Source organism: Triticum aestivum, chromosome 2B (genome assembly GCF_018294505.1).
Source record: "Triticum aestivum cultivar Chinese Spring chromosome 2B, IWGSC CS RefSeq v2.1, whole genome shotgun sequence".
Lineage (NCBI taxonomy): Eukaryota > Viridiplantae > Streptophyta > Magnoliopsida > Poales > Poaceae > Triticum > Triticum aestivum.
The window spans coordinates 527,160,026-527,180,359 of NC_057798.1; the positions used below are offsets into that span (position 1 = coordinate 527,160,026).

The 20,334-nt window shown below is 44.9% G+C and overlaps 1 protein-coding gene across 1 annotated transcript; it reads left to right on the plus strand.

The window, feature by feature from the left end:
- Positions 1-9,365: 9,365 nt before the first annotated feature.
- On the plus strand, positions 9,366-10,887 carry LOC123045832 (uncharacterized). The gene is made up of 2 exons (XM_044469010.1): positions 9,366-9,880; positions 10,096-10,887. The coding sequence occupies exons 1-2, from the start codon at positions 9,695-9,697 to the stop codon at positions 10,486-10,488; spliced, it is 579 nt and encodes a 192-aa protein (XP_044324945.1). The 5' UTR covers positions 9,366-9,694; the 3' UTR covers positions 10,489-10,887.
- The last annotated feature ends 9,447 nt before the right edge of the window (positions 10,888-20,334 follow it).

The window sequence follows — 20,334 nt, forward strand, 5'->3', positions numbered from 1 at the left end:
CAAATCTCTATGTCCCCTTCCGACACTTGATGACGGATGGAATTGAAGCGTCTCTTGATGTGCTTGGTTCTCTTGTGAAATCTGGATTCCTTTGCCTAGGCAATTGCACCAGTATTGTCACAAAAGATTTTCATTGGACCCAATGCACTAGGTGATATGAACTCCTTCATCTAGACTCCTTCATTTGCTGCTTCTGAAGCAGCAGTGTACTCCACTTCAGACGTAGATCCCGCCACGATGCTCTGCTTGGAACTTCACCAACTGATAGCTCCTCCATTCAATAAAAATATGTATCCGGATTGCGACTTAGAGTCATCCGGATCAATGTCAAAGCTTCCATCGATGTAACCGTTTACGACGAGCTCTTTGTCACCTCCATAAAAGAGAAACATATGCTTAGTCCTTTTCAGGTATTTCAGGATGTTCTTGACCGTTGTCTAGTGCTCCACTCCGGGGTTACTTTGGTACCTCCCTGCAATACTTATAGCAAGGCACACATCAGGTCTGGTACACAACATTGCATACATGATAGAACCTATGGCTGAAGCATAGTGAATGACTTTCATTTTCTCTCTATCTTCTGCAGTGGTCGGGCATTGAGTCTGACTCAACTTCACACCTTGTAGTACAAGCAAGAACCCTTTCTTTGACCGATCCATTTTGAACTTCTTCAAAACTTTATCAAGGTATGTGCTTTGTGAAAGTCCAATTAAGCGTCTTGATCTATCTCTACAGATCTTGATGCCCAATATGTAAGCAGCTTCTCCGAGGTCTTTCATTGAAAAAATCTTATTCAGGTATCCCTTTATGCTATCAAGAAATTCTATATCATTTCCAATCAACAATATGCCATCCACATATAATATTAGAAATGCTATAGAGCTCCCACTCACTTTCTTGTAAATATAGGCTTCTCCAAAAGTCTGTATAAAACTATATGCTTTGATCACACTATCAAAGCGTTTATTCCAACTCTGAGAGGCTTGCACCAGTCCATAAATGGATCACTGGAGCTTGCACACTTTGTTAGCACCTTTTGGATCGACCAAACCTTCTAGTTGCATCATATACAACTCTTCTTCCAGAAATCCATTCAGGAATGCAGCTTTGACATCCATTTGCCAAATTTCATAATCATAAAATGCGGCAATTGCTAACATGATTCGGACAGACTTAAGCATTGCTATGGGTGAGAAAGTCTCATCATAGTCAACTCCTTGAACTTGTCGAAAACCTTTCGCAACAAGTCAAGCTTTGTAGACAGTAACATTACCGTCAGCACGGTCTTCTTCTTGAAGATCCATTTATTTTCTATGGCTTGCCGATCATCGGGCAAGTCCACCAAAGTCCACACTTTGTTCTCATACATGGATCCCATCTCAGATTTCATGGCCTCAAGCCATTTCGCGGAATCTGGGCTCATCATCGCTTCCTCATAGTTTGTAGGTTCACCATGGTCTAGCAACATGACTTCCAAAATAGGATTAGTGTACCACTCTGGTGCAGATCTCACTCTGGATGACCTACGAGGTTCTGTAGTAACTTGATCTGAAGTTTCATGATCATCATCATTAGCTTCCTCACTAATTGGTGTAGGAATCATTGGAACTGATTTCTATGATGAACTACTTTCCAATAAGGGAGAAGGTACAATTACCTCATCAAGTTCTACTTTCCTCCCACTCACTTCTTTCTAAAGAAACTCCTTCTATAGAAAGGATCCATTCTTAGGAACAAATATTTTTGCCTTCGGATCTATGATAAAAGGTGCACCCAACAGTTTCCTTTGGGTATCCTATGAAGACGCACTTTTTCGATTTGGGTTCGAGCTATCAGGTTGAATCTTTTTCACATAAGCATCACAGCCCCAAACTTTAAGGAACGATAACTTTGGTTTCTTGCCAAACCACAGTTCATAAGGCGTCGTCTCAACGGATTTTGATGGTGCCCTATTTAAAGTGAATGCAGTCGTCTCTAAAGCATAGCCCCAAAATGATAGCGGTAAATCAGTAAGAGACATCATAGATCGCACCATATCTAATAAAGTACGGTTACAACGTTCGGACACACCATTTCGCCGTGGTGTTCTGGCCTTCCAAGTGGCGTAAGTTGTGAAACTATTCCACATTGTTTCAAATGAAGACCAAACTCGTAACTCAAATATTCTCCTCCATGATCAGATCGTAGAAAATTTATTTTCTTGTTACAATGATTTTCCACTTCGCTCTGAAATTCTTTTAACTTTTAAAATGTTTCACACTTATGCTTCATTAAGTAGATATACCCATATCTTCTCAAATCATCTGTGAAGGTAAGAAAATAACGATACCCGCCACGAGCCTCAATACTCATTGGACCGCACACATCTGTATGTATTATTTCCAATAAGTCAGTAGCTCGTACCATTGTTCCAGAGAACGGAGTTTTAGTCATCTTTCCCATGAGGCACGGTTCGCAAGCACCAAGTGATTCATAATCAAGTAATTCCAAAAGTCCATCCGCATGGAGTTTCTTCATGCGCTTTACACCGATATGACCCAAACGGCAGTGCCACAAATAAGTTTCACTATCATTATCAACTTTGCTTCTTTTGGCTTCAATATTATGAACATGTGTATCATCGCGATCGAGATTTAACAAAAATAGACCACTCAGCAAGGGTGCATGACCATAAAAGATATTACTCATATAAATAGAACAACCATTATTCTCTGATTTAAATGAATAACCATCTCGCATCAAACAAGATCCAGATATAATGTTCATGCTCAACGCTGGCACCAAATAACAATTATTCAGGTCTAAAACTAATCCCGAAGGTAGATGTAGAGGTAGCGTGCCGACGGCGATCACATCGACCTTGGAACCATTTCCCACGCGCATCGTCACCTCGCCCTTAGCCAATCTTCATTTAATCCGTAGCCCCTGTTTTGAGTTGCAAATATGAGCAACATAACTAGTATCAAATACCCAGGCGCTACTATGAGCATTAGTAAGGTACACATCAATAACATGTATATCAAATATACCTTTCACTTTGCCATCCTTCTTATCCGCCAAATACTTGGGGCAGTTCCGCTTCCAGTGACCAGTCCCTTTGCAGTAGAAGCACTCAATTTCAGGCTTAGGTCTAGACTTGGGTTTCTTCTCCTGAGCAGCAACTTTCTTGCCGTTCTAATTGAAGTCTCCCTTCTTCTCTTTGCCTTTTTTTTGAAACTAGTGGTCTTGTTGACCATCAACACTTGATGCTTCTTCTTGATTTCTACCTCCGCAGCTTTTAGCATCGTGAAGAGCTCGGGAATAGTCTTGTTCATCCCTTGCATATTATAGTTCATCACGAAGCCTTTATAGCTTGGTGGCGATGATTCAAGAACTCTTTCAATGACACTATCATCAGGAATATTAACTCCCAGCTGAGTCAAGTGGTTATGGTACCCAGACATTCTGAGTATGTGTTCACTGATAGAACTATTCTCCTCCATTTTGCAGCTATAGAACTTGTTGGAGACTTCATATCTCTTAACTCGGGCATTTGCTTGAAATATTAACTTCAACTCTTGGAACATCTCATATGCTCCATCACGTTCAAAACGTCTTTGAAGTCCCGATTCTAAGCCGTAAAGCATGGCACACTGAACTATTAAGTAGTCATCAGCTTTGCTCTGCCAGATGTTCTTAACGTCATCAGTGGCATCTACAGCAGGCCTGGCACCCAGCGGTGCTTCCAGGATATAATTCTTCTGTGCAGCAATGACGATAATCCTCAAGTTACGGACCGAGTCTTAGTTGCTGCCATCATCTTTCAACTTAGCTTTCTCTAGGAATGCATTAAAATTCAAAGGAATGGTAGCGCGGGTCATTGATCTACAATAACATAGACATGCAAAATAACTATCAGGACTAAGTTCATGATAAATTAAAGTTCAATTAATCATATTACTCAAGGACTCCCACTTAGATAGACATTCCTCTAGTCATCTAAGATCACGTGATCCAAATCAACTAAACCATGTCTGATCATCACGTGAGATGGAGTAGTTTTCAATGGTGAACATCACTATGTTGATCATATCTACTATATGATTCATGTTCGACCTTTCGGTCTCAGTGTTCCGAGGCCATATCTGCATATGCTAGGCTCGTCAATTTAACCCGAGTATTCTGCGTGTGCAAAACTGGCTTGCACCCGTTGTATGTGAGTGTAGAGCTTATCACACCCGATCATCACGTGGTGTCTCGGCATGACGAACTGTAGCAACGGTGCATACTCAGGGAGAACTCTTATACCTTGAAATTTAGTAAGGGGTCATCTTATAATGCTACTGTTGTACTAAGCAAAATAAGATGCATAAAAGATAAACATCACATGCAATCAAAATGTGTGACATGATGGCCATCATCGTTTTGTGCTCATGATCTCCATCACTGAAGCATCGTCATGATATCCATCATCACCGGCGCGACACCTTGATCTCCATCGTAGCATCGTTGTCATCTCGCCAACTATTGTTTCTATGACTATCGCTACTGCTTAGTGATAAAGTAAAATAATTACATGGCGATTGCATTGCATACAATAAAGCAACAACCATATGGCTCCTGCCAGTTGCCGATAACTTTATTACAAAACATGATCATCTCATACAACAATTTATATCACATCATGTCTTGACCATATCACATCACAGCAAGCCCTATAAAAACAAGTTAGACATCCTCTACTTTGTTGTTGCAAGTTTTACGTGGCTGCTACGGTCTTCTAGCAAGAACCGTTCTTACCTACGCATCAAAACCACAACGATTTTTTGTCAAGTGTGTTGTTTTAACCTTCAACAAGGACCGGCCGTAGTCAAACTCGATTCAACTAAAGTTGGAGAAACAGACAACCGCCAGCCACTTATGTGAAAAAGCACGTCGGTAGAACCAGTCTCATGAACGCGGTCATGTAATGTCGGTCCGGGCTACTTCATCCAACAATACCGCCGAATCAATAAGACGTTGGTGGTAAGTAGTATGACTATTATCGCCCACAACTCCTTGTGTTCTACTCGTGCATATAACATCTATGCATAGACCTAGCTCTGATGCCACTGTTGGGGAACATGGTAATTTCAAAAAAAATCCTACGATCACGCAAGATCTATATAGGTGATGCATAGCAACAAGAAGGGAGAGTGTGTCCATGTAGCCTCGTAGACCAAAAGCGGAAGCGTTTCAATAACGCGGTTGATGTAGTCGAACCTCTTCGCAATCCAACCGATCAAGTACCGAATGTACGGCACCTCCGTGTTCAGCACACGTTCAGCTTGATGACGTCCCTCGTGCTCTTGATCTAGTTGGATGAGGGTGAGTTCCATCAGCATGATAGCGTGGCGATGGTGATGATGATGCTACCAGCGCAGGGCTTCGTCTAAGCACTATGATGGTATGATCAAGGTGTGTAACTGTGGAGGGGGGCACCGCACACGGTTGGGAGAGAAACTTGTGTGTTCTAGGGTGCCCCCCTGCCCTCATATATAAAGGAGCAAGGGGGAGGCCGGACGCCCCCTAGGGCGTGCCCCAAGAGGGGAGTCCTACTAGGACTACTAGTCCCAGTAGGATTCCACCAAGAGGGAGAGAGGGGAAAGGAAGGAGAGGGAGAGGGAGTAGGAAAGGGGGCGCCGCCGCCCCTTCCCTAGTCCAATTCAGACCCAAGGGGGAGGGGCGTGCAACCTACCCTGGCTGCCCCTCTCTCTATCTCTCTCTCCACCAAGGCCCAATGTGGCCCATTAGTTCCCTGGGGGGTTCTGGTAACCCCTCCGGCACTCCAGTTTTACCCGAAACCTTTCGGAACACTTCTGGTGTCAGAATATAGCCGTCCAATATATCAATCTTTATGTCTCGACCATTTTGAAACTCCTCATCACGTCCGTGATCTCATCTGGGACTCCGAACAAACTTCGGTCATCAAAAACACATAACTCATAAATCGTCATCGAACGTTAAGCGTGCGGACCCTACGGGTTCGAGAACTATGCAGACATGACCGAGACACATCTCTGGTTAATAACCAATAGCGGAACCTGGATGCTCATATTTGCTCCTACATATTCTACGAAGATCTTTATCGGTCAAACCGCATAACAACATACGTTGTTCCCTTTGTCATCGGTATGTTACTTGTCCGAGATTCGATCGTTGGTATCATTATACCTAGTTCAATCTCGTTACCGGCAAGTCTCTTTACTCGTTTCATAATACTTCATCCCGCAACTAACTTATTAGTCACAATGCTTGCAAGGCTTATAGTGATGAGCATTACCGAGAGGGCCTAGAGATACCTCTCCGAAACACGGAGTGACAAATCCTAATCTCGATCTATGCCAACCCAACAAACACCTTCGAAGATACCTGTAGAGCATCTTTATAATCACCCATTTATGTTGTGACATTTGATTGCACACAAGGTGTTCCTCCGGTATTCGGGAGTTGCATAATCTCATAGTCTGAGGAACATGTATAAGCCATGAAGAAATCAGTAGCAATGAAAATGTTACGATCATAATGCTAAGTTAACGGATGGGTCATGTCCATCACATCATTCTCTTAATGATGTGATCCCGTTCATCAAATGACAACACATGTCTATGGTTAGGAAACATAACCATCTTTGATTAACGAGCTAGTCAAGTAGAGACATACTAGGGACACTATGTTTTGTCTATGTATTCACACATGTACTAAGTTTCCGGTTAATACAATTCTAGCATGAATCATAAACATTTATCATGAAATAAGGAAATAAATAATAACTTTATTATTGCCTCTAGGGCATATTTCCTTCACCTATTTGGGTATGATATGACTGAACTCATATTTGATGTGGTAACATGACAGTTTAAAGAGTTGCTACCACAAGGCACTAGTAATAATGGTGGGCAACTCACACAATTCATATATGTGAATAACACTGGGCAACCCACACAATTCATAGATGTTATCCGATGATGATAATATCTCATGTAATTGGGAGGATGATCCCCCACATTTCCTTGTTCAAGATTTAGTAACCTTGTTACTTGTTCAATAAATTAATGATGGCATTCCCTAGAAAAAAAAGTAAAAAGATGACGGGAAAGTCCATATCAGTTATGAAGTTATGACTGGTTCACAAATGTAATTCTTAGGTATTGTGATTAAGGAGTTAGTAACGAGGGTACCAAATTAATTGCTCATATTTCAATGCAAGAACTTCAAAGGCCTAAATGACTAGCTAAGGACAAGTTGTTTATGCACATAAAAAACTCGGAGTAAAAGTTATATGATCGCTCGTTGGTGTATTACCTTGAATCTTCAAGATTTATTTAAGAGCTTAATAATTGTTATTATGTTTCGGCGTGAAGGAATGATATACTTTATGACCATACTCCCGTTGTGAATGGGGTTATTTGTTATTAATCCTGATGATAATATATACATCCATAACACTGACGCTTAGTGTGGCAAGTCTGACGATCCGAATACCACTTGTTTGTGGCGGTGGCGTTTGGGTCATATTGGAAAAAACGCATGAAGAAACTTCATTATGATGAATTTTTTGAGTGATTTGATTTTGAATTATTTGACACTTGAGAATATTGACTAATGGTTAAAATGACTAAAACACTCTTCACATGCCATATGGGACGGGCGACCGACTTGTTGAAAAATCATACATATAGATCTATATGATCCAATGAGTGTAGCTGCGCATGGTGGGTTCCTCTACTTTCACGGATGATTTGAGTAGAAAATCAAGGAATTTAAGAGTATATGATCCGATGGTTATATTTACTTAATGAAACATAAGTTTGAAACATTCAAAAAAATCAAGAAATTTCATAGTGAAGTAGAAAATCATTGAAACAAGAAAATCAAATTTCTACGATCAAATTGCATAGGGGAATATTCGAGTTACGATTTTAGCAAACATCTGAACAGTTGTGGATTATTTTACAAAAATCTTACAGCTCCCGGAACACCACACATGAATGGAGTGTCCGAGGGATGTAATCGAACCTAGACATGGTGAGATTGATGATGTCATCAACTAATTTCCCGTTATCGTTTTGAGTTACTCCCTCCGTCTCATAATATAAGAATATTTTTGACACTACACTAGTACCAAAAACGCTCTTATATTATGGGACGGAGGGAGTATGTTTTAGGGACTGCGACTTTTACACTGAATAGAGCACAAGCAAAATCTATCAAAACAACACCTTCGAAATGAAAAGAACTCAATTTGTCTTCTCTTAAAATTGAACGATGCGACACTTAATCTGGTACACTCAATCAGATAAGGGCTACTTTGTTGGTTATTCTGAAAAGAGTTCGTTGGGTATTGCTTGTATCGACTGTCGAAGGCAAAGTGTCGGTCAGCTGAAGAAATGGGAAACATAAACTGAAATAAATTGTGACACAAGTTTCACTAAATGAGATATAAACTGAGTTTTTTTTTTGCTAAATAGAGTAATATCTGTCATAAATGTAAAACTTGAGATAAAAATTTAAATTTTATCTACTTACTCCCTCCGTATCGGTGCATTAGTCACATTACAAAAACTAAATAATCCCAAAACACTTAGGCATGATGCATTAACTTCCACTTCGTTTCTTGTTTATTGACATGAATAAAGAAAACCAATAAGAGATATAAGACGTGTATGCTTTCAATAACTTGAGACTGCAGTGGTCAGTTCATTGCATACAATGGTATGAATTAATAAATAAATATTAAGTTCTCTTGTTTTCTGATCCACCTTGACCGCGATGCACAATCTAAAGAAACTAATGCACCGATAGTAATATACGTTTCTTTCATGTGAACCATCTTGTGGTTGGACAATGGTATCCCCAGCGCACCAGGGTTCAAGTGCTGGTGCTCGCATTTATTCTGGATTTATTTCAGGATTTTCAGTGATGCGTGTTCATTGGGAGGAGACATTCCCATCGATTACGAGGTGCCTACGGAATACAGGATTTTCGATGATACGCGTTCAGTCGAAGGAGACGCTCTCATCGACTACGAGGTGTCTACGGTAACTTCATAAAATCTTAAGATGATATACCGGTTCAATCTCTTTGAAGTGCTGCGAGGGGTAGAGTGTGCATATACGCATTCATTGAGTATATACACATTCATATGAGCAGGTGCGTCCATACTGTGTTTAGAAAATATATACATTTTCTTTCAAAGCACACGAATCTTTTCAAGATCCTTGCTCTCGTTTGCCCGCGGTGCCACGTCGCCGGACAAAAGAGGCCCCTAGATCGAGCACGATGCAAGGAGCATGTGGCCCGCACACGAGTTCCCATGCGGTCGCCACGCCACACGTCGCACATGCGAGCTATTTAGCCCTGTCGTCAAGGTCACCTCCGGCCAGCCGCCGCTGCTACGCCATTTTTGGATCCCCCGTCCTCACCCCCCGTCCGCCAGCAGCCGCAGACCTCGCGATCTCATCTCGCCGTCGCTTGGATTGCCAGTTGCAGCGCCCGTTTGGCAGGGACCTAGAAACACCTATCTGGGCCCGAAGGATCTCTCTGAATCCACGACAGCGACATGAATTCAGTATAATTTCTTCCAATTGGGAAAGGGGCGTGCACGTTCCTCTGTTTCCTTTCGTTTTCAGCCGTTCATGCGCATCTGTTCTTGTCCCATTCAATCGGCGTCGGCATGGCCACCGGAGGAGACGCCGGGGGTGGTGGTGGTGGGGAGAAGGGAAGGAGGAAGAAGGTGGAGCTGCTGCAGGAGGCCATTCATGGGCTCCTGGAGGAGAAAAGGGGCAAGCAGCGACACCAAGGGGAGGAGGGCGCCATGGATCATGAGGAGGATCTCTTCCTCTCCTCGTTGCTCTCCAAGGTATCTATCTATGTGCCTGCTTCTTCTTGTACATCTGAATTTTTCAGGTTGCAGATGCACCTTTTGGTCCCAAGATTGGCTTGCATCTGCCGCTGCAATTACCTGACATTCATCTACATACGACTTCATCCTCTGTCGATACAAATCCTGCTGCATTCGTTTCATTTCATCATTCTTGAGATGCAAATCCTGAATTTAACCAATCCTTTCAACAGTTGGACACGCTGGAAAACGATGTCGATCCGGACAGTGCCGAACTGAACTCCATCAATCCTCACCCGGAGAGCGGCGAGGAGGCGGGGCCAGGCGACGTGGCGAAAGACCTGGGCAAGATCAAGAGGCAGAACATGATCACCCACATCCTGCTGGGCACGGTGATGGTGATGATCGCCGCGTGGCAGTTCAACGAGGTGTCGTTCCTCCTCGCGGTGCAGAAGAAGCTGACCAACCCTTTCAAGTCCGTCGGGGACATGGTCAAGAGTAGCCTCAAGATAGGGAAGAAGCCGGTGGTCGAGGCGATCGAGGCGTCGCCTCTGCCCCCTGTCGGCGTCCCGGACGTTGCTCGGGCTGATCTGCCGATGCTAGCCATCGGCCATGGTGATAGCTAGATCCGCAGGACGAAGAGGAACGACTCGTGCAGCAGAAATGCCATGTGTTCTCCCCTCCAAGATATTGTTATGCTGTTCGTCTTGTCCACAGATGAGATTTGTATGGCCATGTGCTGGTGCATGTGTTCTAGGCTGATGCCGCAAGCAGGAGAAACTGAATTTAATTCAGCATCTTTTGATCTTTGCACCATTTATTATTACTGGAGTCGATCATCATCATCTGAAAAATGCCTGGGGAGGTCGAACCATCTCTTAGAAACAGCCCTGTATTTCAGACAAGGGTGGAGGGATGTGTCTGATTGATTTCCATGTGTAGTTTCAGCAAACTCTTTGTACTACTACTGAAGCAAGCGTGTCTGTAGCTGAGCTGATGCCTGCAGTTACACTTCATTTCTCCCAGGAATCCTGTTATGTGGATGTGATGTTTCTGCAAATTCTGCTGGTATCGTTTTCATACAGTTCCTGCGTTTTATTTTTTGTGACGATACAGTTCTTGCCTGCTATGTAGCGATTCATCATGCAACTGATTTGGGGTAGTAGCAAATTGGCCTGTTAATTTTCCTTTGGGACATGTCGTCGGTTTCACTGCTTGAATCCCTTCTTACCTGGGAGCATCTCCAATAGATGAGGGCACCAAGGTGCCTTTTACATCAAAAAACCTCCAATGATGTACAATAGGGCACTAGTGCGCCGATAGATATGATGTAAAACGGAATTGATATAGACACGATGTTCTGTGCACGGCGTCTAGCTGATAAGTGCTCTGTGCCGTCAGATGCTTTAGGAACAAAAGTACAAATGGTCGTCACATTTGTCCCTTGTTATCAAGTCTAAGTATTTTCCGGATTCTTCCACATGGACTGCTACTTCTAGCCCTCCAAAATCAGCTTTCTAGTCATCTATTCTTAGAATGCTCCCTAAACTCAAAGCTCATTGCTTATACCATATCACCCAAGGGAGCATTTCCATTTGGAGTACCCCTTGGTGCACGGCTTGGACTAATATTCATGATAATCTAATTATCCAACCTGTTGGTTTCATCTATCCTGCTCGAGTTAGTGACCTTTGGCTGCCACGGCAAAAAGCATGGAACAATGAGCTTATATATTCTCTTTTTAACGAGCCCATGGCGTCTATAATCATTCACACTACCATAGTTCAGGACAATTGCCCAGATATTCTTGTTTGGGATCTTACTCCTAATGGAAAGTGTAGCTCAAAATCTACTTATAAGTTATGTTTGCAGGATATTCAAGCGCAACCATCGGATCGGCCTTTTCAGGTTTCTCATCAGGTTAAAGCTCTTTTAAAGCAAATTTGGAAACAAAAAACTGATGGCCCCAAGAGTCCAGACTTTTGCCTGGAGATTGCTTCGGAAAGCCCTTCCAACAGGTTTGAGAGCTAGTCTTTCTCTGTACATATTTCGAAACAATGTTGTCGTTGTGCTCAAGATGAAAATGAAATGCATATTTTTTTCCTTTTTGACTTTGCTAGAGCAGCATGGTTTGCGCATCCGTGGTACTTTCGGAGTGATCTTCTAACAGAAAATCATCTTTCTATGCGAAGTGTCATTCTAGATTTGCTCAATATGGACCATCCATATGCTACTATACCTAATATTTTCAATTTTTTGTGGTGCATATGGAAGTCCAGATGTGATTGTCTTTTTGATAGGAGATGCTCACTCCCACATCAGGTACATGTGGCTGTCGTAGCTTTGGACGACCAGCAGAAGTCTCAGATGGTTTCCCCCTTAGATGATCGCAATGCTGTTACTAATGCTACTTCCCTTGTTAATGCTACTACATTGCCAATACAGGGAAGCACTCTTACAACTGATCTTCTTGTTGATGGTGCAAAAATCTATTATGATGCTTCTTTTAGGTGCTCAAAAGTTCCAGGTTTACCAAATGGTAGTGTTGCCACGGGCATTGGTGTCTTTCTCACATTCGTTCAAGGCAACAAGAACGTTGACGTACAGGTCCAAGCCTCAGCCCCGACCACTACTTCGCCCATTCAAGCAAAGCGCTCGCTCTTCTTCTTGCAGCCAAAATTGCCCAACTATTGCAGGTGGCACAACCAACTTTCCTGACGGACAACATTTCTTTGGCAAAGGAGGCTGCAACCAGAAATGTTTCTGCTGACTCCACTCCATGGGCAATCAGAGCACCACTTGCAGATTTCTTTAGGATTACAGATGATCTCCATTCACAGGTGTTTCACATTTCGAGAAAGATAAATGGAGTTGCTCATAATGATGATCATCAGGTTCTTAGTAGTGCTACTGAACCTGTATTCGGTTGATTTGCTTCAGCTCACAAGAACATGCTTTGTCCTGTAACTTCTATCTTATCTACCGTGTCTTTACAGGGCTTTGTACTTCATGTTGTACTCTACTACCGAGCTGAATATATGGGCGCTTTAAGCGCCTTCTCTTGTTCAAAAAAAAAATGGCTGGATGGAAAAGACGTGTGCATGTCGTCTAAAAAATGTCGGTTGTGAACAAAAGTGCAAAGATACCAAGTCAATTTCAAACATATCAAACATAAATATAGTTCATGCTACAAACATTGCAACGACGACTTCATACCAATACTACTTGATCCCTGGGCATAAGCTACTCGTCAGACTTGGGGTCGCTCTAGATCGAGTTCTAGAGCGCGATGGTCTTCTCGTCACAACTATCGAGCTCCTCCTCTGTTAACGCCCCGACACCCCTGCCCCACCTGCCAGCGAGCTGCACCCGACACACCAACCCATGCTTCTTCAGCCCAGAGTGGCACGCCAAGTCCGGCCCAGCCATGGCTGCTACTTAAGGGCGACCCCATCCCCATCTCTCCCCATCCAGTGGATCACAAATGGCGGCGGCGGCAAGAACCCTAGCTACTCTCGATCCCCATTCGTGTAATCAAACCTGTATCCAGACCAAATCGCCACTGAGTGACTATAGATCGATTCCTCCCCTTGCTTGTCTCTAACATCTGGTATCAGTCGCCAGAAATCCACCTCCACTCCGCTCGATCTGGCTCATCTCATCGAAACTCGAGGGATTCGCCACGGTCGCTGTCAGGACCCCGACTCGATGTCACATCGATCTAGCCGGTAACACCTCATATCACTTTGCGGCCTCACGCACGGTATCCCCACGGGTGTCGCCTTACCTTTGCCCGGGACCGTTTGCGCCTTTTGGCTCACGTATATGATAGTGTCGCTAGCATCCATATGATAAGGAGCCCGGGCTGACATGACTGGTCGTAAACCCAAAGTGGCACAGACTTACAGGGACAGGCATCCATGACCCAGCTTCGAACGTGTCGGTCATCAGCAAGTGGGTCCGGGCTGTAGCACTGGGCTAGCAGGACTCCGGTAAACCGGGCTGTAGCGGGCTAACAGGACTCCGGTACTCAAAGCGTGACATTTCCCCGAAGGGACAGACACAGGAACGAAGAAGGACACATGCCGGCCAGCCTAAGTGTTCCAGAGCAGTAGCAAGCTACCATGGCTCAGCGGTAACACTAGGAGACATTTCCCGGTAAGAGAGGCTACTAAAGATAAACAACTAGATAGTCAGATCCCACACATACCAAGGATTTCAATCATACACACAATATGCTCGATATGTGCAAATACAACGAAGCATCACAACATGACTCTACGACACAAGTACTTTATTTAAGGCTCAGGGAGCCATACATAACATACACAAAGGTACGGGTCTCACGACCCAACATTCAAGTCATACAGTCATACAAACCAGCAGCGGAAGTAACTTGTCTGAGTACAGACAACTAGTAAAATAAAAGAGGCTTGGAAAGCCTAGCTATACTACATGGTCCTTCACAAGCTCAGGATCACCACCTGGGCCTTTAGCCTACTCGTTGATGTCAACGTCTACATAGAACCCATCAGAAGGGGTTGCAGCGTCTTCTGTAAAATGTAAATTATAGCAACATGAGTACAAAGGTACTCAGCAAGACTTACATCAGATCCTACATACATGCATATTATCAAGAAGGGTTGGTGGAGTTATTGCAGCAAGCCAGCTTTGACTCTTGGCTAGACTATCCTACGATACTCCAACTTGAAATGGTTTTGCGCACACGAGTCCACTACTCACCAATTCAATACGCTACCGAGGATCCGCCTCCGTCTTCCTACGGAAGAGCCATCCTCGGCACTCACACTTATCTTGAGGCTTTTAGTGGTTTCCATTTACTTGTCTATGAACTGTATAGGCAACCAAGTAGTCCTTTACCGCGGACGCGGCTATTCGAATAGATCATGTTAACCCTGCAGGGGTGTACTTCTTCATACATGTTTCCACCACTTAGCGTCTGCACACGACATGTGCTCGGCAGACTTCAAGCGAAAGCTGACGTGGGTGTAGACCACGACCTACCTAAACACTTAAGCCTCTAGTCCAGGTTTATCGCCTATCCAGGTTCCATCCGCAGGGAGTCCGGCCGAGGTTTCCCATACGGCCCCGAACGATGTGAACAGGGTTCCCGAGATACCTAACGGGTATTCGGTACACCCGGCCACGTACCTACCGCATCACAGCCCACCCCTACGGTCAGCGCTGTCCACGGCCTCCAGTAGACTACAAACACCAGAAACTACTTGCAACTCCTGGACAGAGAGCTAGGGTGAATAAGAAGTCGAGCGGGGTCATATTTCAGGGCCCAATGCATGGTAGTAGCTGTATCTTAAATCACACATACAGAACTCAGTGCATAAGGTCGGCTTCAATGAAACAACCCACCATATACTCCTACATGGCCTCTCATCGATACCTTTACCAAATCGTGTTCACCACACCACTCTCATTACCGACATAATCATTTCACTCTAGCCCATCACCCAGATGAACCAGACCTGACACGACGCTAAGCATAGCAGGCATAGCAAGGTAGGAACAACACATACATATGGCTCAATCAACTCCTACACATGCTAGTGGGTTTCATCTAGTTACTGTGGCAATGACAGGTCATGCAGAGGAAATGGGTTCAACTACCGTAGCACACAGCAGTTTGAAACGCGTTGTCTTAATGCAGTAAAAGAGAGCAGGAGCGAGAACATGGGATTGTATCGATATGATCAAATGGTTAGTTGCTTGCCTGATGGTTCGATGCACTGATACGGTTCTTCGTTAGGGTAATCACGGTACTCCTCGGAGGCAGAACCTGTCGCAAAGGACACCGATACACAACCATCACCAAACAATGTGCAACAATATGATGCATGCATGAAACATGGCAATATGAGTGTGTTGGGCTAATGCAACTAAAACCAGAAGGGTTTGAACAAATTTGAATCAAAGATTCAAATTTCAAACTCAAACATGGCCTTTTAAAGTGCTTTTCCTTGTTCTGCTTAAAACATCAATTTAACTTGTTTGATCATGCATGAAAATAGTACAGATGGATAGATTGGATTTTTCTGATCATTTTTCATATATATAATTTGTCCAATTTGGAGTTACAGAATAAAAGTTATGAATTTTTGAAGTTTAAATAATATTCTGGAATTTCCTGATTTAAATTAAATCCAGAAATATAAATATTGCGCCAGCATGACGTCAGCATGACGTCAGTGGTCAACTGCGGCTGGCTGGGGTCAAACCTGACGTGTGGGGGCCACACGTCAGTGACGGGGGGGGTTTAACAGGGTTAAATTAATCCTAATTAGGGATTAGTGGCGCTGGGGCCCACTGGTCAGTGTCAGGGGGGGTAGTTAGTTTAATTAGTACCTAAACCAATTTAGCAGGGCCCCGGGCCCACATGTAAATGACCCAGGGGAGGTCAAACGCCTGGTCAACAGGGCCTAACACGCCGGCGGTTCGTCGCCGGTGGCAACAGGCGCGGTGGAGGGCTCGGGTTCGCTCCTCCGGCGTCCAAATGGACGGAGGAGAGCGGCTACGGAGAGCTGGAGCTCGCCCGCGCCCGTTTCAGCAAGCAGCAGCAGCTAGGGCGGCCGGAGACGATGGCCCCGAGCTCGGCAGCGGCGGCCGGAGCTCGGGCGTGCTTGGGTTCGGCGTTACACGGCACGGCGAGGTCAGCTGAGGGCCTCTACGGATTACTGGGGTCGTCAGGAGCACTCGAAGGCAACGCGCGCAGGTGGAGGAGCCCGGGAGCACGAAGCTCACCGGCCATGGCGGACGGCGGCTTCGGGTGCTCGTGGGGCGGCGGCTACAGCACGGAGGGGAGCATGCTGAGTTAGGGGAGAGGGTCAGTGACTCACGGCGATGACGAGGGGACGCTCGGCGAGGTCGGGGACGGTCCGGAGCCGGCGAATTTGACGAAGATGGCCGGCGGGTCCGAGGTAGAAGACGACGGCGATGGCGGCGATGCAGGGCTTCCGGAGGGCTGTGGATCGGTGGGGAGGAAGAGGGGGTCGCGGCGGAGCTCCTGAGCTCAGCGGAGGGGCGAGGGGTGGCCGGTGACGGCTGCTATGGTGAACGGCGGCGATGGTGGTGTTCGGCCGTGAGAGAGAGAGCGAGGGAGAGGAGGGAAGAACCGAGGGAGAGTGAGAGAGAGCAGGGGAGGGGGCGTGGCGTCGTCCGGGGCATCGAGAGGAGGAGGGGAGGGCAGGCAGGCAGGCGAGCAGGTGGCGTGGCGCGGTGGCGCGCGCGCGCGCCGGCCACACTCCCCTCCCTCTGTCGAGGACGAAGACGACAGAGGAGGGAGGCGGGCTGGGCCGCCTGCTGGCTGGGCCGGCCAGCTGGCTGGGCTGCACAGGGAGGAGCCCAGGTAAGCTCCTCCTTTTATTTATTTTCTGTTTTCTAATTTCTGACATTTTTTTGATTTAAATAATATATTAAATCATTTATTTACCTTATGCCAAATTTTGCAGGAGCTAGATATATTATTCCAGAGCTCCTTTATAATTGGCATAATATTTGGACATATATTAATATATATAAATAATATATTTCCAATGCAAATATTTATGCATTAATTCCAAATGGCCAAAATAAATATCCATGAGCTCCTAAAAATATTGTTTTGATTTTTATCTCTGTCCAATATTTTCAGAGAGCAACATGAGCATTTTCTTGGACCCTTTTGGAGAAATTTTTATTTGGATCATTTTCAAAAATGATTCTGAGGGTTTCACAGATCCCCATTTCAAGTTTCTGATGAAAGAGTAAACATGATGCAACACTCTAATGCATGACTAGCTAGGGTGTGACAACTCACCCCCACTCAAAAGAATCTCGTCCCGAGATTTGGGTTCCTCCGGGAAGAAGGCGGGATATTCAAGTTGAAGACGATCCTCCCTTTCCCAAGTTGCTTCATCCTCAGAATGGTGCAACCATTGAACTTTGAGAAATTTGATATTATGACGTCGGGTGGTACGTTCGGCCTGATCGAGGATACGAATGGGGTACTCTCGATATGTAAGATTATCTTGGAGATCAAGCGTTTCGTGGTCCACTCCACGGATAGGATCCGAGAAGCAACGCCTGAGTTGAGAAACGTGGAAGACATCGTGGACTCTGGAGAGGTGCGGAGGTAGTTCCAACTGGTAGGCAACTTCTCCTCGTTTGGCGAGAATGCGAAAAGGTCCAATGTAACGAGGAGCCAATTTGCCTTTGATACCGAAACGATGGGTTCCCTTCAGAGGGGTGACCCGAAGATAAGCCTTCTCGTCAACCTCGAAAGTCATAGCCTTATGTTTTCGGTCATATTGACTCTTTTGACGAGATTGGGCTGTTTTCAACTTTTCACGAACAATACGAACTTGTTCTTCTGCTTCCTGAATCATATCCGGGCCAAAGAATTGTCTTTCCCCGGTCTCTGACCAGTTAAGGGGTGTTCGACACCGTCGTCCATAGAGAACTTCAAAAGGGGCTTTACCCAAGCTAGATTGATAGCTGTTGTTGTAAGCGAATTCGGCAAATGGAAGGCACTTCTCCCAGTCCATTCCGAATGAGATAACAGAGGCTCGAAGCATGTCTTCTAGAATCTGGTTGACGCGTTCCACTTGACCACTCGACTGAGGGTGGAAAGCGGTGCTGAAGGAGAGACGGGTTCCCATAGCATTTTGGAAACTTTCCCAAAATCGAGAGGTGAAAAGGCTTCCTCGATCCGAGTTAATTTCCAAAGGAACACCATGGAGGGACACTATTCGGGAGATGTATAAGTCTGCCAGCTGACTAGCGGTTATACTCTCACGAACAGGTAAGAAATGGGCTACTTTGGAAAGACGATCGACAACGACGAAAATAGCATTATTCCCTCTCTTGGTCCTGGGAAAACCGGTAATGAAATCCATACCAATTTTATCCCATTTCCATTCAGGAATAGCTAAGGGTTGAAGGGTGCCAGCAGGCCGTTGATGCTCTGCTTTTACACGACGACAGACGTCGCAATTAGCAATATACTGAGCAATTTCTCTCTTCATCCTAGTCCACCAGAACCTCTGGCGTAGGTCCTGATACATCTTAGTACTACCGGGATGAATGGTGAGAGGGGATTCATGAGCCTCCTTAAGGATCAACTGCCGTAGATGCTGGTTCTTGGGAACCACTAGACGGTTCTCAAAGTACACAACACCATGATCATTTGTGGAGAAACAACTAGCACCTCCGCTAGCAATGTTCTCTTTGATTTTAGATATTCCCTTATCTCGCTTTTGGGCAGCGATGATTTGATCCGTAAGAGTAGGTTTTGCCACCAAGGTGGAAAGAAAACCTTGAGGAACAATGTGAAGGTTAAGCTTCCGAAATTCCTCATGGAGAAGCGGTTGACTTTGTTGTAACATCAGGTTGTTACAATAAGATTTACGACTTAGCGCATCAGCCATGACGTTGGCTTTCCCTGGGGTGTAGGTTATTCCTAAGTCGAAGTCTGTGATCAACTCAACCCAACGTCTTTGCCTGAGATTCAGATCCGGTTGGGTGAAAATGTACTTCAGACTTTGGTGATCAGTGAATATTTCGCAACGATTACCGAGGAGGTAATGTCGCCAGGTCTTAAGTGCATAGACTACGGCTGCAAGCTCTAGATCATGAGTAGGATAATTCTCCTCATGTGGGTGCAATTGCCGTGAAGCGTAGGCAATTACGTGTCGATCTTGCATGAGAATGCAACCTAGTCCTTGTCGCGAGGCGTCGCAGTAGATAACAAAGTCTTTGGAGAAGTCTGGCGGTACCAGTACGGGAGCAGAGGTCAGGCGTCCTTTCAGTTCCTGAAAGCTGTGCTCACATTGTGGAGTCCATTCGAACTTCTTATCTTTCTTGAGGAGTTTGGTTAGAGGTTTAGCAACCTTGGAGAAGTTCTCGACAAAGCGACGACAATAGCTCGCTAAGCCCAGAAAACTCCGAACTTGCTTGACCGATTCGGGTGGAGTCCAATTAATGACGGCTTGAACTCGCTCAGGGTTAACAGCAATACCTTTACCAGATATTACATGACCCAGATAGGTCACTTCTGACAACCAGAATTCACATTTAGAAAATTTGGCATAAAGGCGATGCTCTCGAAGTTTCTTCAACACTAGCCTTAGATGTTCGGCATGTTCTTCCTCGTTCTTGGAGTAGATGAGTATATCATCGAGATAAACCACGACGAATTTATCCAAATACTCCATGAAGATTGAGTTCATTAACCGAGAAAAGGTGGCTGGAGCGTTGGTTAGACCGAAGGACATGACGGTGTACTCGTATTGGCCATAACGAGTAACAAAGGCCGTTTTAGGAATGTCCCCGTTTCTGATTTTGATTTGATGGTAGCCCAACCTCAAATCCATCTTGGAGAAGACTGAGGATCCAGCGAGCTGATCATACAGGTCGTTGATCCTGGGAAGCGGATATTTGTTCTTGATTGTGACCAAATTGAC

Bases quoted from the DNA above. Each gene is read 5' to 3' on its own strand.
- LOC123045832 (XM_044469010.1), top strand. From the start codon at position 9,695: ATGGCCACCGGAGGAGACGCCGGGGGTGGTGGTGGTGGGGAGAAGGGA. The intron at 9,881-10,095 runs GTATCTATCTAT...TCCTTTCAACAG, and splicing joins TCTCCTCGTTGCTCTCCAAG to TTGGACACGCTGGAAAACGA.